Below are 23,695 nucleotides of genomic sequence, written 5' to 3' on the forward strand. Positions count from 1 at the left end.
CAGTAACAGATTTTTTTTTTAATTTGCTTGAGAAAAAATAACATGCAAAGTAATGTCAAACCAATGTTTGAAAAACATTTTAAAACTTAACGTTACTTTGATGAATTTCACAATTTTCAAGAAGAGCCGCTGCAAATATTTGTCAAAGTTTATGTTTGGCTCAAAAAATCAGGGGGCCTTTTTTCAAACAACTTCTATATTTTAATGGTATTTGACTTCCAATAAACTGAAAATATTATTAAAATTCATATATTGAAGTAAAACAGTACAGTATCTTTTTTTGGCTTTTATGACAAACACGACTACAAAAAAAATGTTTTTAATCGTAGTGAAAAGTAATTAAGTAGTTTATAAATCTTAGGTATACAAAAACTTTATGTGTTTTACCAATTCCTGCTGGTTGAGTTCATGACATACTATACATTTCCTTATTGATATTTTTTTCCAAGTCTAGCTTATCACAACTTTTAGAATTTAGAACTAGGCTTCAGCATTTTTGATACTTTTAACATGAAAACAGCTATATTTATACTCATAATTGAAAAAAAATGCAATTACACAGTTTTCTTCATTTTTGAAGGTTAAATTAACAGCGGTCCACTTTTGGAAAAGTTAAGATTTTCGTTGTCCTGTATTGGACCCCCCTAATTTTTGCTTGAAAATGAGCAGTTCTTTGCTTTATTTTTGTAAAGTTAATAAAACTTACATTATTTCGACCTACTGAAGTTAAATAACCAGTCAAAAAATAATTGGATAGTTCATTCAATCATAAAATAGAAATGCTGTTTTGTTGTGAAAATGCTAGTGGCCATGGCTGATTTCAGAAGTCGAACTCAAAACACTTATTTTGGCAAAAAGGACAATTCAATGCCAGTCAACATTGTTTTAAATGATGCTGAACATGCCAATTAAAAGATTTGCAGACAAAAACACGCTTGAAATTGAGATTTTATTGATTTTTGGGTCCACTATAGGAAAGGGGTCCACTAATGGATAACGTACCCTAAATCTGAAAATTTATTCTAATTTTTTTGTGTAAGATTTTTAGATTCATATACATTTTTAGGTGTTTATTTTGCTTCCCGATGTTTTGAGTGAAATATTGAATGCCTTCTTCAGAAATGTACAAAAATGTACGACTGTTCATTGTTTACGTGTTTTCAACAAACCAAGAGTTGTAGAACATTCTAACCTTTTGCCGTCGTAGTCATAGATGGGATGTTTTTGAATTTAGCCTTGTTGTCAAAGTAATTATTTACGTGGAATCACATGACTTTCACAGAACAGTGAACTCAACAATTCCAAAAATCGGTTCCGCACAATTCGCCGGAAAGGGCAACCCAATTCATGGCCAAGGTTAAGCCAACGACAACAAAAACAACCAACTATTGAATGGTTTTACGCAAAGTGGTACGTGCTAAGCATATTGAAGGATGATTAATAAATGTGCACGCCCAAAACAATAATCTCCTTCCTAATTAATCATTGTTTGGCTGGCCTGATGCCACTCCAATTAGTTCCGTTCAAGAAGCGGCATGAATTGCTGTATGTATAAAAAGTTGAGCAGCTCGACTGGTTCGTTATCATTCGTTCGCCGCTTGCAATCAGTGCAGTGTACGCATTCCGACTCGTGAAACAAAAACAATCAACAAAACCATCCAAAATGTTCAAGATTGTAAGTATCTGTTTATTGGGCGGTGACCACTCGAATTATTCCGGATTTGATTTCTTCCTAACGAGATAAGTTACGATCGTAAAAATACACCACCTTGTTTTTGCGCTCCCCCGTTCCTCAAACAGGTCTTCGTTTTTGCCATCGTGGCCACCGTCGTGCTGGCTGAACCCAAGGCCGAACCCAAAGCTGACCCCAAGCCAACGGTGTTCGCGTACAGTGCACCTGCGGTAGTGGCCCCGGTAGCTGCAGAGGTTCCGGTTGCCACCGTGTACGAGACGTCGTTCCATGGAAATCTGGCCCCAGTGGCCGCCTACTCGGCACCGGTTCTGACCGCCCCGTTGGCGTACTCGTACTCCTACTACGACCCACTCGTCGCAGCTCCCATCCTGCTCCGGAAGTAATTGGAGCATGCGGGATTAGCTGAACCATTTTGTGCGGGTGACCTGTGTGGAATTAAATTAACGCTGTGATTATTGGCCTGAATGTGTGTCGAAAGGATTATTCAAAAAATAGTCAAATGAAGTGTATTTACAATTGAAGTGAATTAAATGGACGTTTTACCCTGAAAATCGATTTTTTAAGCATTGCTAAATACTTGTTATTATCACAGGGCTCAGAGGACGTGAAATCGATAAAATTTAGGTCTTTAAAGTTTATAAATGCTCTCTCAGTATGCATTATCAAATTATTTATTTGGTGTGGATCATCAATATCTAATCTATTGCTGTTTATTATTTTAAAGTTCAAAGTTCTTGCATTTTTCTAATTACGCTTTAATATCACCAGTTTTGATTTTTTGAGCAATATTTATTTTTGGAAAATTTGACAATACTAAAAAGGCAGATTCATAATTAAGTAAGTCGACAAAATGAATTGTATAATTTTCAGGTAATAAAAAAGTGACCCCTGTATGCATCGCATGACATATTTCAATTAAAAATGTAAGCCATCGCTAACTTCGCTTCGGTCTCTTCGTCAGCCACACCCGATGTGGACCGATCAGTTTCATCGTGATCTCAAACTTGAAACGCATCTCCGACTGCCTAAGATCGGTTTTCAGTTCATAGTTCTGCAAGATCCGCAACAGAATGATCCTCATTGAGTTGAGCGCGTACCGCCAGCCGATGCAGTTCCGCAGCCCACCGCTAAAGGGCAAATAAGCAAACGGATGCCGATTCGTGACTGCTTCCGGTCCGAATCGATCCGGATCAAACCGTTCCGGGTCCGGTCCCCAAACATCCGGTCGCCGATGCAGTGCGTACAGGTTGTACATGATCATTTGGTTCGGGGGAATCCGGACACCATCGAGCTCGATTTCCTTGCTAGTTTCGCGTCCCAAAATTGGTGCCACCGGAAGGAGCCGAAGCGACTCTTTGATGACTTGTTCGGTGTACTTGAGTTGTTGCAGGGTGTCTACGGTGACTTCCACCGAGTTGGAGGTGAACACGGAGTCTATTTCTTCTACAACCTTTGCTTGAATTTTCGGGTTCATAGCCAGAAGCAGCAAGGTGTAGGCTACAGCATAGGCTGAAGTGTCCTGACCCTGAAATTTTGAAATGATCTTCAACTTGATCGCCTTTGGAGATTCGCCAATACTTACCGCTCCCATGATAGTGAGGAGATGATCAAGAATCTCACGATCTGTAAACCCAGTGTTTTCTTCACCTTTCCGTATTGTAAGCACCTGGTCTAGAAAGATCAGTAGTTTCGAGTGAAACTCATCCTGCTCTGGTGCTAGTCGTCTTTCCTTTTCAAGCTCCTCACGTCGGGTTTGAATGATCTGCAAAGAAAACCTGTTTTTCTGTTCTGTTAGGGAAACCAATCCATCGTACTGACCGCTTCCGTGAACTCGTTAACAACATCTTCGCAAACCTTTCTCGTTTGGTACGATTTTGTCATGCGGTAAAATACGTCCAAGAATTGGTTCACGTTGAATATTCGTTCTCCAATGAGCTTCATCAACCTGCAAAGTTTTCCATACCATGACGATTGCAAATCACAAGATGAAATAGAACTTACAGATCTACATGATGTAGAAACCTTGTCTGTCCTGGTAATTTATCCTCACAGCGCCCCATTGTAGTTGTGAAGATCATCTCCAGGGTACACTCGGCAATATGTTCCAGAAGATCGATCTCTGCACCCCCAGCATATGGCTCTAATTTTTGAACCAATGTTTTCACTCGCGCATCCATCAACGGGAGGAAACCTCTAAGTATCTGGGAGTTGAATGTTCGATTTAGAGCCTTTCGAGACAGCTTCCACTTTTCCCCGTCTGAAAATTCATCACATTCATATCAACACTTGCTTTTCATCAGATCTACGCAAAACTCACTCCGTTCCGTGATCAATCCGACTCCAAGCTCGAAAAAATCGTACAAAAATGGCTTATTGTACATATCGCCGTTCGTCAGGATTTGTTCCATCAAATCCGGATGGTTCACCATCACCATCGGAACTGGTCCGAGCATGATCTTGCCCATCCGGTCGACCTGCTGGAAGCTCTTGACGAAAAATTCGAATATCTCCTGGGTGTTGATCCCGCACAGCATCGGGATGTGTCCCAAAATAGGCACAATTGGTTCGACGGAAGGTATCCGCTTGCTGTAGCTGTTTATCCGGATCCATCGAGTGTATTGAAATGTTAACAGAGCTGCTATCACGAAAAGTAACACTAGAAACAGCATGGCGACTGTTGTTACCGTTACCACTATCCGAGAGCAAAGTTGACCGAGGAATGAGAAACATCCACCCAACTGGTTGAGGGACCGTGCACTCGGTGTATCAAACTTTTTTTTCCCACGAGATGGACTAATTTTAATTGCTACTAATGCACGTACTTTTGAAGGAAGCAAGTGCGCTCATATTGCCACTTTTCATAAAAAAGTTCGTATAACGTCGGTTTCATGTTACTAAGGTTTTTGCGCGACTGTTAACTCAGTCATGGAACTACCAGTTTTTTGAAACTATTTTTGCTAGAGTTTTTGAATTTTCCATATTTTGAATTTTCACTATCATGAAAGTTACTGATATTTTAAAACATTTGTTCTTTTTGCCTTTCTTACAAAAGAAAGTTTATGGTTTACTTTTGGAAAAACACTTTTCTTAGAAATCTTAAAAAAATCGAGCGTGGTGAGGAGTCGTCCCAGAAAAAAATCCTATTACTAAATTGAAGGTTTAAATGCGCTCTTTCGATTGAATTTTGGCCCGAAACCCGGAACTCAAAGTCTGATTTTCGAGAGCTCTGAAATACTTGAGCGATGTCTGTATCTACTCTTAAAAAATTGTGTCTTCCATCATTGGAAAACCGCTCGTAAAACCCACAATTTTTATATTTCAGATTTGTAGCCATGGGGTCGTATGGTCGCGTCCGGTTTGTTTGATTTTTCGCTCCGCGTTTTTTCGTCTTCTGAGGATTTCCGTCAAATTCTTATCGGCTAGTTCTAGACGAACTTGTGAGTGGCAGTGGACAAGGTGGAGATGGTGGAGATATCCGGGATTCGCGTTGCGTTGCTGCATGTCCGGGAAGACGTCGCTGACCTGGGATAGAGCCTCAATCGCGCAGATGACGAGGAAATCTTGACTGATTTGATGCGGCCGGATTGACGGCTCCTAAGAACTTAGGAGCTGCAGGTTGGGACACAATCTGGCTGTGTCTTTCGAAGATTTTAAGATTTGCTGATTCTTGGTTAGAGCTTTCCATCATTATTTGCTAAATGATTATATTCCCTGATATTATTATTAGGGTGTTTCATCCAAACAAAAAAGTTCTCAGAATCAGGCAAACCAAGGTTCCCCTAGTAGAGGATACCCATAGGGACTCTCATGCCAAATATCAGCCCATTTGGTTGAGAATTGGCCTGTCCCCAGCGGTTCAAAGTTTACATGTAAATTACTATGGGATTTTTGTGCTTTTCGTTCAATCGTTCCTACAGGTCTGGGGACAACATGGATTCACTCGGAATAAAGACAGGTGTGTAGGGGATGGTCCAATGAACAAATTCCAGAAGGAATTAGGGTTGTCCATTCTGTCCCCAAGGTGCGCATTGGATCGACGTCCGGTGTCTCCAGAATCAACGATTCACCCTTCAAATGTACGCATTGTCCTTAGTATGCTATGACGGCTAGCTGAAAATTACGACGCCCCATGTCAGACGGTGAACACGTGGAGAAGCATCGATTGCATTATTATTACAAAATCATCATGTTACGTTATTTGGAATAGTTCAAATTATTACAGGAACATCAAAAATTATAATTTTATTACTTTAAAGTATGTTTCTGAGCCAAAACTTGAGTGAATGCTCTGCCACGTGTTCACCGTCTGACATGGGGCGTCGTAATTTTCAGCTAGCCATCATAGCATACTAAGGACAATACGTACATTTGAAGGGTGAATCGTTGATTCTGGAGACACCGGACGTCGATCCAATGCGCACCTTGGGGACAGAATGGACAACCCTAATTCCTTCTGGAATTTGTTTATTGGACCATCCCCTACACACCTGTCTTTATTCCGAGTGAATCCATGTTGTCCCCAGACCTGTAGGAACGATTGAACGAAAAGCACAAAAATCCCATAGTAATTTACATGTAAACTTTGAACCGCTGGGGACAGGCCAATTCTCAACCAAATGGGCTGATATTTGGCATGAGAGTCCCTATGGGTATCCTCTACTAGGGGAACCTCGGTTTGCCTGATTCTGAGAACTTTTTTGTTTGGATGAAACACCCTAATTATTATACTATAAATTCAAAAGCCCTCCTACCCCTTCCTCACTTTCCCATTCCTTAATCCCATTTTGCCCAATTCCACTTCCCCATAAAAATATAATTATCTGCCAAATTTACACTAACACACCACACCTAACTGATCCGGAGCGTTTGGTACGGTATGTCCACGCATCCTTTCTCCCCTGTAGATTCTGTGGAATGTGATCCGTTCACAGAATCCTCTCTGCGGTAAACACAACGCAGTAGGGCTGGCCGCTTTAATTTTTGTATTACATTTTTGGGTGATCTCGGATGTATTGCAATTATTAATATTGACAAGAAAAGTGCTTGGGGCGTAATCTAATCACAAGACTTTCCAGCATGCTTTCATCGGACTGGCTGCGATTGTGTTAGATTAGATTAGATTCAGATTTGTAGCCATGGGGTCGGAGACGAACATTTTATTTTTCGATTCACAATTTTCGACCAATAAATGTGGTCAAAGTCATTTTTAGAGGTATTTTTTGGACTATTTTACAGATAACACTATCAAATAAAAAAAAAGAATTCAGTTTCAAACAAAAAGCCATTCGAAAACATACGCCATTAACTGCTTGGGCCCAAAATTTGAAGCTTTTCTAAAATATATTTCCAGAGATGTAGCCATATTAGTGTTTTTCGTCTTATTTTTACCCTATTTTATCCCATTAAATTTTTGGTTTTATACAGAATCATATACTGAACATCAAATTCGAAGTCCCGGCACGTTCTCGCTCGAAAGATCGACAAGTCGTCAAGTCGAAGCATAAACGCCAGCACATTTACGCTTGCGCGTGAAAGTGTTCTTTTTGGCTTCTCATAATAGATCGACAAAGTGCAATAGCGATACATATCTTTTTAAGTTAATCATAGACTTACATTAAAGACTGAATACCCTTTATATTTTTCTAATAATGTACCTCTGAAATTTAAAAAAAATGGTATTCGAGGTTTAGCCTAAAAATTTTTGAAGCTTCAGGTCAAATTCTTATTGGGTGGTATCATTTTGTTTTTGAAAAATAAATTGCACCAATATATTTGTCGGAGTTTCATCATTTTGTAAGAAAGGCTCTATTTCACCTTTGGTGATATTAAATCGGGTTTTTATTTTAGAATTCCAAAACCTGCATCCACCTGCTTTCGAAACCATGCTGTTCGAAGTGCTCCTATCGATTGTGGGGGCATTGTTACTGGTTCAGTACCTCAAATATCTCTGGGCGACCAGATACATCCAGAAGATCACTCCATGCCTGCCAAAAGCGCTGTACCCAATCGTGGGACACATTCCCATGCTTTGTGGGCTGGACTCCGAGGGCATTTTCAGTGCGATGGCAAATGCATTCCGCCACGTGGATCATCTGGGTCGAATGATGATCGGACCACTTCCGGTGATTCTGATCAACCATCCGGAAACGTTGGAGGCCGTGCTGACCAGCGAACGAATGTTGAACAAACCGTATTTCTACGACTTTATGGAGGTGTCTGATGGAATTTTCGGAATGAGGGGTAGGTTTGTATGCATTTATCACGGGTTTACAATAGAAAAAGTTATTTTAAATTTTGGTTCCAGATGGTGAAAGGTGGTCTAAGATTCGGAGGCTACTGAATCGCACTTTTAACCCAGTCACACTAAAAAGTTTTCTGCCTATTATGGACTCTAATGCAAAAGCCTTGATAGAAGAGCTACGCAACCTGGTTTCTGAGGAAGATAATCCCAACTTTGGGTTCGACATACATACCTACATTTCGAAGTGTAACCTCGATACAATCTACAACACTACGATGGGCTGCAACGACAATGATGAAGTGGGCAAAAATGAGTACTTACATCGGCTGGAAGTGTAAGCCTGAATGTTGAATTCAGCTGAGATATAAACGATAAATATTTTTTCATCATTTTTAGGCTCTTAAAAATAATGAGCGAGCGAATGGCTAATGTGCAACAATACTTTGACATATTTTTTCAAATGACTGATACCTACCGGGAAAAGCGAGCCCACAAAATGTTTGTTAATAAATATTCTGCACAAGTAAATAAGTTAAAGATTATGCAAAGTTCCTAATACTTATCATAAAGTTCAATTTATCTAATTAGACAGTTCATGCACGACAAGAGCAGCTCAAACAGGCTCAAATGCAGCAGGCTCCCGACGAGGATGAATTTGGAACCAAGTCGTTGATCTTCCTGGACCAATTGTTGACCATCCGGGAGGGAGATAAGGCAGTCAACTTCACCGATCAGGAGATTATAGATCAGTGTTTAACGATGTTGGTTGCGGTAAGCGTTTTCGTCAATTCTTTGAAAATGCAAGGCTTAAATTCTGCAATCAACAGGGTTCGGATACGACAGGCGGCGCCATGTCTACAACTTGTCTCTTCCTGGCCATGTATCCAGAAGTTCAGGACAAAGTGGTAGCCGAAATGAGTGCAGTTTTCTCGTCGGACTCCGTCCAGATCACTCATGACACGCTGCAGCAGCTGCGTTACACCGAGCAGGTCATCAAGGAGACCCTTCGCTTGGTGCCGGTTGGCGTACTCATGGCACGGGAGACGAAGTTCGAAGAAACGCTACATGGAGTTCGTATCCCACCGAAGCAGATCATCATGTACAATCTGTATACGTATCATCGCCGGAAGGATATCTGGGGTGCGGACGCGGACCAGTTCGATCCGGACCGGTTTGAGCCAGAGCGGGCAGCTAAACGGCACCGATTTGCGTATATTCCGTTTGTTGCCGGACAGCGTACCTGTATTGGACAACGATACGCCATGCTTTCGATGAAGATTCTGCTGTTGCGCGTGCTGCAAGAGTATCGGCTGTGGACTGACCTTAAATACTCGGAGTTGCGGTTCAAGTTTGAAGTTACTATGAGACTGGTTGGGCCACATCGAGTTTGGTTGACTAAGAGAAATAAATAAAATTAACTTATGATGAGTTTTATTTCAGAATTCCAATCCATTTTGGCAAGTACAGTTTCCAATTTTTTTACCTTTTGGAAGTCGCGTTGGGGTAAATATCTGATGATAGTTCTTAAACAGAGGTTCCACCCAAGTAACATTTTAGGCTTTATCAAAGCTGTCACAACCGCTATAAAACCTATCAGCCAAAACCAACATTAAAACCACTAAGTCGTAACAGCCTCCCCAGAACCCCGATAAACCTCTGTAAAAACCCAAAAGGACCTCCTCAAAAGGTTAACACGGCCTATTTCTAAAACCTACATAGGAGTTCAAGGCTTTACAACTGAATCCTAACAACATCCTCAAAGCCTTGGTAAAATCTAGTCAGGAGTCAAGGAAAAATGACATTTCATACGTCTTCAAACGTCTTATGCCAAATGGGTTTTATTTTGGCAAAAAATAAGTCCTCTGTCTTGCCAAATTCAGCTGCGGTTGAAATTTTATTGATAAATGTAGGGGAGATAGAGCCAAAAAAATCAACTCGCTTCATAAAAAAATCATTATTTTGTAATCATAGTTTAAATGTTAAAAAATATTTTATTGTAATTCTTTGAAAAAAAGTTCAAATTATTTATAAACATCAATCGCTATATTAATTATATCAGAAATTTAGTATAAATGAGCTTTTTCGTCAAATATAAATCAAATTTCTCAGTTCTCTATTTTTTCAACCAAGATGGCGGTCAATCACATTCAATCAGAACACGCGTTTAGTGCCATATTCCCAAGTAACCGTGGGACTGTATATGGTAGCTTTAAATCCCCTCTATAACAACATATAAAGTATGAATACAGAGTCTCAAAACTTTATATTCACTTTATACGCATGGAGGTAAAATTGAGTGGCGACTGGTAGAGTTGATATAGAGTTATACCGCGGTAAAACGTCAAAATACTACCTTACCGACAGTATTTGAAATAGAAAAAAAGCTTTGCGCGCAGCTCTCTCTCTCTCTCTTGGGAGAGTGCTTTTCACGCTGGGATGACGGTTTTTGAATGTTTGTTTGCGTTTTTTTGCTGTGTTGTGCTTCATTCGAGATTCTAAACTGCGTGTTGATTTGATGCTCAGAGATGTTTCACCTAGATGCCCTGCGCCAACCGTCTCGCCCGTCCTGAAATATGTTTACACGTATGATTTTTGTCGATAGAGTCTTCCTTCAGTTAGTTGCATGAAAAAAGAATACACTAGCCAGGTTGAAACAAAGTACATATTTATTAATCAATACACTTCAAACCTTTACAAGATATTGATAATCTTCACAATATTCATCGACGAACGGGCTAGGGCACGGAGCACCGATTGCACACCCGGTCCCGGGGTCTTGCTGCAAGTTCCGCCGGCGGCACGCAGCTTCATGTGCATCGAGGTGATTCCGAGGGACTTGCACTTTCCGCCTACGTACAAAGCGGCCACATAGCAGCGAAGGGTGAGCCTCGTCACGATCAGCCTTGACCTTCATGCCGCCGGTGCTCCGCCAGATAGTTACTTGCCCAAAAGATCCGTAACGTGGACGAAGGTATCGTTGAAGCTGGCGTAGACGTATGCCACTCCGAACACGATCTCGTCCGAGTAAAACCTGGACCTCCTCCAAACGATTTTTCCTGCATCAACAAAAATACCACCAAATACTGCCAAACTTTCTTTGCTCTCACTAATGTTGAGTTAGTGTTTTGAAACATTTGAAGAAATGTCAAAGTGTGATGTAACTTTAAAAGCTTACTTTACATTGATATATAAAGCTTACCATTAATGCTTTGAAACATTATTGAGCTAAATGCTTTGAAACTTTAATTGGCTGTTCTATATGTCATTATACAGTAGATAATAATGTTTCAAGCTACAAATGTTTCGAAACATTGGGAAAGACTATTTAAAGTGTCATAGCATCGTGAAAGTTTATTTAGAGTGGATTTAGAGTTTTGATTTAGTGCTTCTGGTTACTTGGGAACAAACGTCCAGCTGTCATGTATACATACTTTGAAGGTGTTGGTAAATTTCTGACTAGAAAGCCTTATACCGTTTGGCATGGCGTTGCCATCAGGTTTTCAAGACTCTCTTAAAACTTTCATAAAACCTTATTGAAAGCCTTTTATTGTCACTAGGTTTTATGTCCGAGGCATAAAACCCTGTTAGAACCTATTAATTAGCTCTTGCTTATTGGTTGCGGTGAATGCCCAAATAAAACTATTAAGCAATCAAGATGCTACCATAAAACCTTAATAAAACTAGGTGGTGGCTAGTTGGTTTAAAAATGCTACTTAGGGTGTAATATCTAAATCGATTTTCCAGCACAGCACTTTTTCAGTTCCTTTTGGGGTCCCAAACAACTCCCCAAAGTTTGGGACCGATTGGTATAGTCCTCACTTTGCGCAAAGCGATTCAAATTTCCATATAAATTTGTATGGGGAAAACCATTTTTTAGGATTTTGATATTTAACAATTCGACGTTTCATGCCATATCAAAACCGGGCTCATATTCGGATGCTCTGGAAGGTGCTCTACAATTTTGCCGAAGAGAGTATGGTGCTAACTTGCTCCTGAAAGAAGATATACACCCAAAGTTAAAGAACGAGGGGATAGTCCTCACGAAAAGAAACGTGAGGAAAGTGCTATATTGCGAGAGTATAGTCCTCTCGCGTGTTCATTCGTTCATTGGAACAGTTCATCCTACGAGTGGCTTATATGAACAAACGACCGCCACTTATTCACCGAACCTTGGTGGCCCATACGGCAAAGGCACGGTTCAATATGCCGAAGGTCTTGGGTTCGAGTCTCGGTACCGGTACTTTTTTTTTTGATAGATGAACTTTTTTGGAAAATGAACCATGAGTAAAGTACTCTCGGTAATTTCGGGATTTATCCTCTCCGTCCGCACACAGTGCCATTTTACTACCGAATCGTGCTCTTTATCCTCTCGTATGCCGATGCCCAGTTCTGGGTGTAGAGCCCTCAAAACTCGTCTAAAACGTGATTTTCGAGCAAAAAACACGTTTTAGACGAGTTTTGAACACGCTGTATCTTTTTTTAGGGGCAAGCTAGCACCATACTCTCTTCTGGAAAGTTGTAGAGCAGATTCCAGAGCATCCGAATATGAGTCCGGTTTTGATATAGCATGAAACGTGGATTTAATAAATATCAAAATCCAAAAAAATGTTTTTTTCCATACAAATTTATATGGAAAATTGAATCGCTTTGCGCAAAGTGAGGACTAAACCAATCGGTCCCAAACTTTGGGGAGTCGTTTGGGACCCCAAAAGGAACTGAAAAAGTGCTGTGCTCACTAAATTTAGACAACTTTAATTTTTTCCATACAACCATATTACACCCTATTGGGGCATGTTTCTCCATGCTCAAACTCAACCCACTTCAACGAATCATCTCTGCGGTAAACTTTACGCAGTAGGCCTGGCAGCTTATACGTTTGTGATGTTAAAACGGATTTTAACGTGAAGACTTCCATCATTGTCATGATTAGTCGTTCAAAGTTATAAATTTTGCGTCGCTTTGAATATTTTAACAAAATTCCTTCAACAAGTTGTTTAGAATAATGCCTTACACATGCTGATTCCTTTTGGTAACGATTATCCCATTCCTTGTAAAGTTATGGAAACCGTCATTAATTAATTATTGCCAACTAGGACGTCAATGACTGTGCCACAAAATTATATAAATTTTGAAGCACATTTGATTTAAATCAAAAATTCATTCAGTGGCTTCAAGAAGGCAACAACCGGCACATGCTGATTCCTTTTGGTGCTGAAATTCTTTAAATTGAATTTAATACAGAATATTTTATAGTGATGATCAATTTTCTTCGAAAATGATCAACGGCTTCACCTAAATGCAAAATAAATGACAAGAAGAAAGCTAGGCGTGATCTAACCTAATGCTTTCTCCAGGATCCCTTCGAAAGATTAGCTGAGCCATGGTTTGATTAGATAAGATTAGATTAGATTAGAGGTACCATGTGTCTCCTCAATAACCAAAGATGTGATGAAATTTAATTAAAAAAAAAGTCTAAAACTTCAAATGTTGGAAGGATTGCAAAAGATGTTGCATTTCAATAGGATAAAAATAACAAAAAACAGCTCATTTTCTTTATTTAAATTTTATTTATTTCTCTTACTCAACCATACCAAATGCGGTCCAACCAGATGCAGTGAAACTTTAAATTCGAACCGCAATTCCGAAAGCTTCAAGCTCGTCCACAGTCGATACTCCTGCAGCACCCGCAGCAGTACAATTTTCATAGAATACATGGCATATCGATGCCCTATACAGTTCCGCTGACCCGCGAGAAACGGAACAAACGCATAACGGTGCCGTTTTTCTGCCCTCTCCGGCTCAAACCGGTCCGGATCAAACTGGTCCGCATCCGGGCCCCAGATGTCCTTCCGGCGGTGGTACGCATACAGATTGTACATGATGGTCTGATTCGGTGGGATTCGGACTCCGTTCAGCGTCACTTCGGCACTGGTTTCCCGCGCCATGAGTACGCCCACTGGCGCCAAGCGAAGCGTTTCCTTGATGACCTGTTCGGTGTAACGCAGCTGCTGCAGCGTGTCCTGACAGATCTCGATGGAATCGCTCGAAAATACGGCGTTCATTTCGGCCACCACTTTGTCCTGAACTTCTGGATGCATCGCCAGAAACAGGCAAACGGTGGACATTACGAAGGTGGAGGTGTCGGAACCCTGTTGGAGGAAGAATTTGTCGGTTTTTTTGGTTGTATTTCGAAGGACTGGAAATAGTACTCACCGCAATCATCATCGTGAGCAGATGAGCCATAATCTCCTGATCGGTGAAGTTGACTGCCTTTTCTCCCTCTCGATAGGTCAACAGTTGGTCCAGGAAGATCATTGACTTGGTTCGGAACTCATCTTCTTCGGGCGCCTGTATTTGAGCTTCTTTTAGCTGCTGTCTTCTGTGTTTAACGATCTTACGGAAGAAGCAGAGTTTAATAAGATTTGTAACATTTACAAAATATCAATTAAAAGACCTTTTCAGCAAACTGATCTACCCAGTTTCGGCAGGCTTGCTTCTCCCGATACGCTTCCGTCATTTGGAAGATTACTTCCAAATATTGGTGAACATTAGCCATCCGTTCGCTCACTATTTTCATGACACTGTAAAAAGATTGCATTTTTAAAATCTGCACAAAGTCAGCCCACACAGTTCAACTCACACTTCCAATCGGTGCAGGTATTCACTCTTCCCGGGCACATTGCCCTCGTTGTAGCCCATCGTGGTGTTGAAGATCATCTCGAGGGTACACTCGGCAAAGTACGGCAGGATGTCGATTCCGGAGTCGGTTTTGCCCTGCCCCGAAACCAGCGGTCGTAGTCGTTCTACCATCGTGTTTGCCTTCGACTCCATGATCGGCAGAAAGCTTTTTAGTATCGCCGGGTTGAAGGTCCGGTTCAGAAGCTTCCGCACGTGGGACCACCGTTCGCCATCTTGGAGAAAAACGTTATATTAAGGGATTTGGAGTTCCAGTTCATGTCTTCCTACCTCTCATTCCGAAAATTCCATCGGACACCTCCATAAAGTCGTAGAAGAACGGCTTGCTCAGCATATGCTCACTGGTCATCACGGCCTCCATCGTTTCCGGATGGTTGATCAGAATCACCGGAAGTGGCCCGATCATTAGACGACCCAGCCGGTCTACCTGGCGGCATGCGCTGGCCATCATGTTGAAGATGCCTTCGGAATCAAGCCCAACGAGCATGGGAATGTGACCTACGAGTGGGTACAGCGATTTGGGCATGCATGGTGGAATCTTTTCAATGTACTGAGTCGTCCAGGTAAACTTTAGGTATTGAACCAACAGTAAAGCCCCTACAATCGACAGGAGCACTGCGAACAGCATGGTGACTTCCGACGCGGTGACACAAACGAACCCAGGATCTGTGCAAGACTGGAAGTTGGAACTCTCTCGACAGACAGGTTATAGGTTCTAGAACTAGAATGGCACTGTGTCATGGTAATAATATTTTTTTTCTCACCGTTCTGCAAATCACTGTGGGGCTTTCCTGGAAGTTGGCGAGATTGGGTCATTCTAAGTCGCAGTTTCAAATGATGATGAAATACGGAAGTGAATAAAACGATGATTTACGATCCGGAACTTTATGCTAAAGAGAATTTCCTTCATCTTGGATGATTCGGGACAGTTGCATTTGTCATGTTTTTAAATAAATATCACAAAGACAGACTAAACTGCTGCTCAGATTATAATCATGAATAATATGACAAAATCCTCATGGCCTCCAAAAACATGTGAATCCATCGCTCTGAAATCTAACCAACGTGGCACATGATTGCATTTTTGCGGTTTGAACACATCAACCTTTTTGCATACAATTTTCCCCCCTTCAGCATATGTGACGGAAGTCCCACGTTTCACCGAGAACGACACGCGGCCTTCAAACGTGTGCTCGTGGCCACCGAAGGGGGGGTTTTATGCTTTTACCTACGTGCATGTGACCTTCCGGAAAAGAACTTTCCAACGCCACTGCTCTCCTGCCTGCGAACTCCGTGACCCACGAGTCAGGCCTTCCGGATGGCATCACTTGAAGGCTTCACCGGGCACTGCGGGCCGACCTTCGAAACAAGATGCACCCATCGGAGCGTGTCGGATGCTGTGTCGGAGGGCTTCTCCTGGACGCACCAGAGATAAGTGCGGACGTGGGGGTGGCTCCAGTAGGTCACTGGGTCAGCCTAGACAATGAACCTGATAGATCTGTGGTGTTGGTGTACCGCATGCGAGTCAATTGTTACTCTACAACAAAACGGAAATGGAATACAAATGTTTGTGGTGTGGCCGCCGAGTGTACACTTGGGTGGTGTGACCTCTCTGGCTTTGTTGTGGTCATACTTCCGGGGCTAATGGACGAGATATGGGGGCAAGGTTTTAGAGATTTTTGTTTGTTTTTGATTGATGAACCAGAAGAAAGTAACAAAAGCCTCTTTCCTTTTGAGTTTAAAAAGAAATTGTGATCCTTGATTTTCCTAGTTTTTAGGGGAACTGTACCCTTTTTCAGCCTATTTCTATTATCGGCCTATCAGCACCTTGATCATTAATTACAGCTTTCATAAAGTGTTTTTGACTGTTCCAAAGTAATAAATAGCTGATCAAGCAACTCTCCAGTGTTGATAAATCTTAAAATGTTGATTTAATAGCCGAAAACGGCAAAAGTGGTGAGAATTGGTCGAACGGAATAGAGTGATTAAAATGGGTATATTTCCCCTAGTTGGTGTTGTATGAGTGTCTCAATTTTCCCAAATGAATTTGGTTTTGGCGGACAAGGTGTCTGACACCTTGATCAGCTTTCCCAAGGTCGACCAAAACAAAAAAAAAGTTAATATCAAGAGAAACCTATTTGTGCCTTTTTCTTTGGCAAACGTGCCAAAAAGCATTTTTTCTCTCTGATCCACCATTACCAATCCAAAAATAGCGAATCCGACTCAATTAAAACTTTTCCAACAATTTACCTGCGGGCTCGTTGAGGGGTGATCTTTTTCTTTCGGGAATTTTCTTTTCCTACCGTTCATCCCCGCCTGGATTGATAAATATTTAACCTTTTCATTGTGGTTTTTGGGTGGCAAGATTAAGCTTCTGCTGCGCTGACCTGATTTCGCTAGGCCCGCTCCAGACTGTTCTAATCCCCCCCCTCCCAGGTGCGACCTTCCAAACTTGGCTCGCTCCTGGACCGAACCCAGTCAGTTCATTGCCATGAATGACGCGTTGGATAGCATTGAGAGCACTGGGAAGGAAAAACGATGACGTCAGAGAACACAGGCTGGCGTGTCCCACTTTTTTCTCCTTGGTTTGATTTTCGGGATAGCTAGTGCCTGACCCACTTTTTCGGCAGGATTGTGTGGATGCTGCCAAACGCACGTTGGCATTTGGAGTAAATGTTATTTGGTTGGCATTGAAAAGGCAGGGAATCAAATTAATTTGTTCGCTCAAAAATATTTGCAACGGCCTTACTGTAACTTCAAGATTAATTTCGTTGTTTTATTTGTGATTGTCCACTTAAAGTAGTGCACCTAAACTACGCTAAAGTTGTTCAGAATTTTTCAATCTAAGATGGCGGCCAAAAAGGACATGTTGAAATATGTTGTAATATTGAAAAATTGATAATCTATCGTTATCGTTATTCCGATAATTCTACCGGCGATAATTTTATGGACGATAATTTTAACTTACCAAATTCAAATCAAATTATTCGCTCTACAGCATTGCCTTGGCATTCTCGATTACGAGATTCCTACTCGAAACTAGGTGATCGAAGGCTTGATTGTTGAGGCAATTGCAAACCATTTTTTACACCTTAGCTTCCATCCATCGCGGGATTCGAACTGACGACCTTTGGATTGTTAGTCCAACTGCCTACCAGCGACTCTTCCGTGACAGGACTCAGGGAGACTGGACTGAGCTAACGACCTAACCTTTAGGTTAGTCCGGGGCAAACATTTACTTCCCGTCCGACGGAAGGCGTGATCAGACAAATCTCGTCTCGAAAAATGCCACCGGGACCGTCTGGGATCGAACCCAGGTCGACTGGGTGAGAGGCCATCACGCTTATCCCTACACCACGGTCCCGTGGTAATTTTAACTTATATTTAATATATTTCTAAAATTGACTAAAACCAACCAAATTATGTTTTATTTTCATGCTTCCTCTTGGTAAATATTTTTTAATAATTTGGTCAGTTTGAAGTACAGTCGACTCTCTGGTTGTCAATATCCAAGGGACCGTCGAGGAAGAGAAGCATCAGTTTATAGAACGATGCAAAATGAAGACTCGATTGAAATTGGTTGTTTCTTGCCAACCAGCAGAATCATGGCAACGTCCAGCAAACAAAAACAAACACCCTTCAAAGCTTCGTTTCTCAAAGAAAAATGTCTATGCAAGCCATTAGAAAATGAAATTATTGACAACCGGAATAGATTTTTAGAGCAAATAGAATGCATCGGACCGTCGAGGAAGAGATCCTTCAAGTAAGAGAAAATATCGAGGAATAAAGACAATCGAAGTAGGGTAGGGTAGTCATCAATGAGACACTTTTGGTTTTCAACTTTCAACGATTTCTCTATTTTTTTCATCAGCATGTCTTAATGAGCTTTTAATTGCATTATCTTTCTTTTAATGTGTTCTATCATTGACCAAAATATGAGATCGATCCGACATCTACAGCCAGAGTTATTCAACTGTCTCATTGTAGACACACTTGGCAGGAACAATGAGACAGCTGGGGAACAATGAGACACTCTACGAAAATCAACATTTTTCTAGCAAAACATCATGTTTTTGTATTGTTCCATTGCAGGTGACATGCCTTGAACATTTTAGAGCAATTTTGCCAACATGAAACTTTTAATAACAAAAGTTACACTAAAAAGTATTTAAATTTTGTTAAATCCATATATTATATTATATTTAAATTTTGTTAAATCCATATATTATATTATATTTAAATTTTGTTAAATCCATATATTATATTATATTTAAATTTTGTTAAATCCATATATTAACTTTGTATTTTTGGTTAAATGAAGTTTAAACTCTATAAATATGCCAAAAATCACTTTTAATTCATGTTTTGAAAGATTTCCATCGATTTTGAAAAGTTTATTGAAGAAAAATCAAAGTGTCTCATTGTTACCCATGGGCTGAAATGAGTGGGGAACAATGAGACAGTCCTGGATTCTGGGTGTATTCTAAATTTTGGCCAAATCTAATGAAATGACATTGTAGCCCAACTTAATCCCTATGGAACGTCGAGAGACATTTGAAGAAATATTAGTTTTGGTGTAAACGGCAGCCTACGAGCGAAAAAGTATTTTTTGTCCATGATTTACTTTTACACCCCAGAATCAAACATTTATGAATTACTTTTCAAGGGAGCGTCCATAACCAAAGCCACTTATATGGCAGACGTGTATCCAGTAGACACACCTTTCCACCAAATATGAGCCTGATTGGTTGAAACTACGACTTGTGAGAGCCATTTTATCATTGTTCCCCGTGTCTCATTGATGACTACTCTACCCTATGCAGTTTGAAGGGACTGAAGAATTCATCGGTACATGGAGCAATATTGATATCGAGAAGATCGACAGCCAGAGAGTCGACTGTATAAATACTTAAAATAATCATAAAATACCGTATTTTTTTCTAAAGTACTCAAATTTTCATAATTTGCAAAATGGGTATCAAACGATTCGAAATTTTACATGCCTTTCAACTGTTTTAGAGTTTTTTGTATGAAATTTACCGTATTTTCTCTCAAATACTCAAATTTTTATCACTTGCAATATGGGTATCAAACGATTTGAAATTTTACATGCATTTTAACTGTTTTAGAGTTTTTTGCATGAAATTTTCACAAAATATCGCATGTTCTCGAAAAAACTCAATATAAGTCGCTATATAGGTATCAAAACATTAAAAATTTTGCATGTCTTTTAAATGTTTTAGAGTTTTTGAATGAAATACTCAAATTTTGTGAATACATTCTGCTTAAACGCTCAACCAAACCACAACTCAAATTTTCACAAAATGCCGTATTTTCTCAAAAATACTCAAATTTTTATAACTCGCAATATGGGTATCAAACAATTCGAAAATTTGCATGTATTTTAACAGTTGGTAAAGTTTATCGAATAAAATTCAAAAATTATCACAAAATACCGTGTTTTCTCGAAAATACTAAAGTTTTTATAATTCACAATATGAGTATCAAACGGTTTGAAATTTTTCATGTATTTGAACTGTTTTAGAGTTTTTTAAATGACATAAAATTCAGACTCGATTATCTGAAGTTTCGATTATCCGAAGGCATGTATGGAACTTCGGATTATCAAATCACGAACAAAAATTTTTTTTGTTTTATTTTTCTTTTTCTTTTATCAATCTACAATTTCGAGTCAGGCGACCCCATTTTAGTCAAAATTAAATAATTGATTATATATTAAAAAAAAAAAATCTACATATTAAAAAATGAAATGCATTTTTCAATATTTCATCATCGCCATATTGGCTGCCATCTTTTTTTAAATATTTGTAAGTCACTTTAGCGTAGGTTAGAGGTCATACTTAATCTTGACAATCACAAATTAGACATATATTTTTTTTCGTTTTTCCAAAGTTTTGATTATCTGAAGTGAAATTTTCCCGAGGACTTCGGATAATCGAGTCTGGACTGTACTAAAATTTTCACAAAATAGCGTATTTTTTCGAAATAGTTAAAATACATGCAAAATTTTGAATCGTTTGATACCCATATTGCGAATTAAAAAAAAATGAGTATTTTCTAGAAAATACGGTATTTTGTGATAATTTTAGTATTCTATCCGAAAACTTTAACACAATAAAAATAGGGGAAGGTGGGGCAAGACGACCATATGGGGCAAGAGGAACAATCGCTGGTACGGCAGAATTTTTTTTAATTTTGATTATTTCCAGTATGAGGATTTGTTGCTTATTAGGTATGATTTAACTTTAAGTTATTTTTGTTGAGAGCATTATGAAAATCTTGTTCAGGTGGGGCAAGTGTACCATATAGATTTTTAGTATGGAAAAACTGCGAATTGCTCCAACAACATATTTTATTGGGAAAAAAATACATAAAAGTACTTAAAATCTGATAAACAATTGTTAAAAAAAATTGTCCATGTAAAATACAATGATATTATGAAAATTTCCTTTTATTCATCTAAGTAATAATTTTTTTTCGTAAAAATGATCAAATTCTTAGTAAAATATTATTATTTAATCTAAAAATTAAAGAATCGCTTCAAATACATTCTAATCTGATCTATCTAAGTGATAACAGTGCAATTGCTAGCAAATTAACATGTTGTTTCATGCATTGTTCCTCTTGCCCCACAAGTTGAGAAGAACGTTCGGAAAATAAATATTTTTAAAATTATTTTTTTACATTTAAAAGAGGATTTTTTAAAAACTTGTTCTATCTAAGTCTTAGTCAAGACCTGGAATAAGATGATTATAAAAAAATCCGACAGATTTTTTTACGTTTTTAATGGGTTATAACGAGCATTTCCTTAGCTTTGTTACACTTGCCCCACTTACCCCTACATGCAAAATTTCGAATTATTTGCTAATTATAAAAATTTGAGTATTTTCGAGAAAATATGGTATTTTGTGAAAATGTTAGTGTTTCATTCGAAAAACTCAAAAACATTTATTAAACATGCAAAATTTTGAATAGTTTGATACCCATACCCCCATACCCCCGAGTTATAAAAATTTGAGTATTTTCGAGAAACACGGTATTTTGTGAAAATTTGAGTATTTCAATCAACAATAATCTATATTAGTGGAAATGCATGCAAAATTTCGAATCGTTTGATAGCCATATTTCAAATTATAAAAATTTGAGTACTTTAAAAAATACGGTATTTTGTGATTTTTTTTAGTATTTATATTTTGAAACTTACCATACCGTCCCGACGATAGCGAAGACCATTATCGACGATAATACGATCGATTTCGTCATTCATGTGAGGAATCAGCTATTTGCAGTGATTAGAAATATTGCATAGCGGGTATTCATTAATGGAGAAGGGCAAATAAAATCGTTTTTTTTTGTAACAATGCACAGTACAATTTTAGAACAATTCACTGAACAAACAAAATAATAAGGTTTTTTGTTGTATATAATACTCCATGATTATTATTTTAAATCAAAGGTCTGCGATATGTAAAAAGTATGATGAGACATGTTGAATTTATTGAAATTATATTTTCAATGCTAATTAGAATCCTATTATTAAGAAAAGTTATTTATACTCTTTTTATGTTGAAAAATTCTGCAAAAACCCCAGTAATATACAGGAAACCGGAAAATTTCCACTCTTTTCTTTCCATGAAAATCCCCAACCAGTACATCTAACCCAGATGTAAATCAGCGCTCCGTTTGCTCTGGTTCATGGGCAAAAACAACGAGCGACCTAAACTCTGGCGCTGCTGACATCACTTGGGTAGAGGTCATCGCACACAACCGTTGAAGAGGGGCCCTAAATGAGGAGAGAGAGAGAGAGAGAGACCGCAAAATAAGTGTCGTCGCAGTTTTTCTGTTGTTGACGGACGTGATGACGTTGGAGGGGCTGTAGTATTTTTCCCTCACAATTTACATGTTGTTGCTTCACGTTCAGCATTATCTAGGTTGAGCTGGAGTCACGAGAACGTTTGCAGAAGTTACGACGACGACATAGGGGGTGAGTTTTTCCCGGCGATGTTTATCTTAATTAGTTAGTTAGTGTAAGTTTTGGTACATGTAAATTTGAGATTCAGGAAAATAGTTTAAAAATCGAATCATTATTTGCTAAATTTACCAATAAATACAATTTTTTGACAAAGAACTTTGTCTTAGGGCTCTATACAAGGGTAGCAATCCAGATTTTTCGCGAAGCGAAATGTAACGCGTAGAAGCAAATTTTCGAAAAAAGTGCAAGATTTCAAACGATTGTATCTTTTTTCCCTCTCGACCAATTTGAACGTTTTACCCACCAAACGAAAGGGGAAGACTTACTTAATGATCTTAAAACATGTTTATTACAGTACTTATTTATTTAAGTACTTAAAAGTTAACATAAAACTACTAAAGAATAGCGAACGCTGATTGGTCAAGCGCAACCTTTCCCGAACACATTAATCAGATTCAAGTATCTAGCACTTAGCAAATTTTGCCTTGCCTCCTCCTTCCGTGGAACTGTCACGCGAGAATGTAGCACCATGGTTGCAACATGCCGTGCGATACTATTTAAGTTAGCACTTAGCCTCAGACAAATTCAGTGCCTACCGAGGTTTCATCCGAAGCGGACCTCGCGTTGGTTGTTTAAATGCTCACACATACATAATTTTCGGATCGTCGACGAGCCAACAAAACTCGGCTCGGTCGGTCCTGAAAAGTCATTCTATTGCTGGATGTCGACGAGAACACATCAGAAGCAGATGGCCTGGTGGCCCGGTAGCGACGGCCTGGAGGTCTGGGAGCAGAAGGCTTGGAGGCAAGGACCAGCTAAGACATGGTAGTCGCGGGAGTCGATCATTGGAACTGGCCACCACCTGGACTCGAGTGGCCGGAGGCCCCAGGGATGTTCCGATGGGGGGACATTTTCCAGACCGTAAGAGTTGGGGCAATATGGGTATCAAACTTTATGGTTTTTGCTACTGGACATGAAATTTGACATTTCGGCAGTAGTGGCCACAATCCGGAGTGGCCGGAAGCCCCGCGGATGTTCCGATGGGGGGACATTTGTCGGACCTTAAGAGTTG

General features: G+C 39.6%; 4 protein-coding genes across 4 annotated transcripts in view; 2 read left to right on the plus strand and 2 right to left on the minus strand.

The window, feature by feature from the left end:
- LOC120424836 (cytochrome P450 4c21-like) overlaps positions 1 to 9,359 on the plus strand; it is a 112,175-nt gene extending 102,816 nt beyond the window's left edge. Inside the window, exons 2-6 of the mRNA XM_039589065.2 lie at positions 7,541 to 7,933; positions 7,998 to 8,268; positions 8,331 to 8,457; positions 8,523 to 8,705; positions 8,762 to 9,359. Coding sequence (XP_039444999.1) covers positions 7,576 to 7,933; positions 7,998 to 8,268; positions 8,331 to 8,457; positions 8,523 to 8,705; positions 8,762 to 9,346 — 1,524 coding nt within the window. The 5' untranslated portion in view covers positions 7,541 to 7,575 and the 3' untranslated portion in view covers positions 9,347 to 9,359. The remainder of the gene's footprint in view (positions 1 to 7,540; positions 7,934 to 7,997; positions 8,269 to 8,330; positions 8,458 to 8,522; positions 8,706 to 8,761) is intronic.
- On the plus strand, positions 1,520 to 2,156 carry LOC120424835 (uncharacterized). The gene is made up of 2 exons (XM_039589064.2): positions 1,520 to 1,675; positions 1,801 to 2,156. Exons 1-2 carry the CDS (start codon positions 1,664 to 1,666, stop codon positions 2,074 to 2,076), a joined length of 288 nt encoding a protein of 95 aa, XP_039444998.1. The 5' UTR covers positions 1,520 to 1,663; the 3' UTR covers positions 2,077 to 2,156.
- Positions 2,522 to 4,621, minus strand: LOC120424837 (cytochrome P450 4c21-like). The gene is made up of 4 exons (XM_039589067.2): positions 4,011 to 4,621; positions 3,695 to 3,950; positions 3,512 to 3,638; positions 2,522 to 3,455 (listed from the first exon to the last, which is right to left on the minus strand). Exons 1-4 carry the CDS (start codon positions 4,360 to 4,362, stop codon positions 2,628 to 2,630), a joined length of 1,563 nt encoding a protein of 520 aa, XP_039445001.1. The 5' UTR covers positions 4,363 to 4,621; the 3' UTR covers positions 2,522 to 2,627.
- A 4,139-nt stretch (positions 9,360 to 13,498) lies between the features above and the next one.
- LOC120424866 (cytochrome P450 4c21-like) lies at positions 13,499 to 15,458 on the minus strand. Its single transcript, XM_039589121.2, has 5 exons — positions 14,901 to 15,458; positions 14,575 to 14,845; positions 14,389 to 14,515; positions 14,148 to 14,327; positions 13,499 to 14,083 (listed from the first exon to the last, which is right to left on the minus strand). Exons 1-5 carry the CDS (start codon positions 15,256 to 15,258, stop codon positions 13,499 to 13,501), a joined length of 1,521 nt encoding a protein of 506 aa, XP_039445055.1. The 5' UTR covers positions 15,259 to 15,458.
- Between the last annotated feature and the right edge of the window lie 8,237 nt (positions 15,459 to 23,695).

Source organism: Culex pipiens, chromosome 3, assembly GCF_016801865.2.
Source record: "Culex pipiens pallens isolate TS chromosome 3, TS_CPP_V2, whole genome shotgun sequence".
NCBI lineage: Eukaryota > Metazoa > Arthropoda > Insecta > Diptera > Culicidae > Culex > Culex pipiens.

Coding starts and splice junctions, on each gene's coding strand:
- LOC120424837 (XM_039589067.2), bottom strand. CDS start 4,362: ATGCTGTTTCTAGTGTTACTTTTCGTGATAGCAGCTCTGTTAACATTT. Junction 3,951..4,010: donor CGGATTGATCACGGAACGGA/GTGAGTTTTGCG, acceptor ATGAATTTTCAG/ACGGGGAAAAGTGGAAGCTG. Junction 3,639..3,694: donor TTTCTACATCATGTAGATCT/GTAAGTTCTATT, acceptor AAAACTTTGCAG/GTTGATGAAGCTCATTGGAG.
- LOC120424866 (XM_039589121.2), bottom strand. CDS start 15,258: ATGCTGTTCGCAGTGCTCCTGTCGATTGTAGGGGCTTTACTGTTGGTT. Junction 14,846..14,900: donor TGGAATTTTCGGAATGAGAG/GTAGGAAGACAT, acceptor TTTTTCTCCAAG/ATGGCGAACGGTGGTCCCAC. Junction 14,516..14,574: donor TACCTGCACCGATTGGAAGT/GTGAGTTGAACT, acceptor ATCTTTTTACAG/TGTCATGAAAATAGTGAGCG.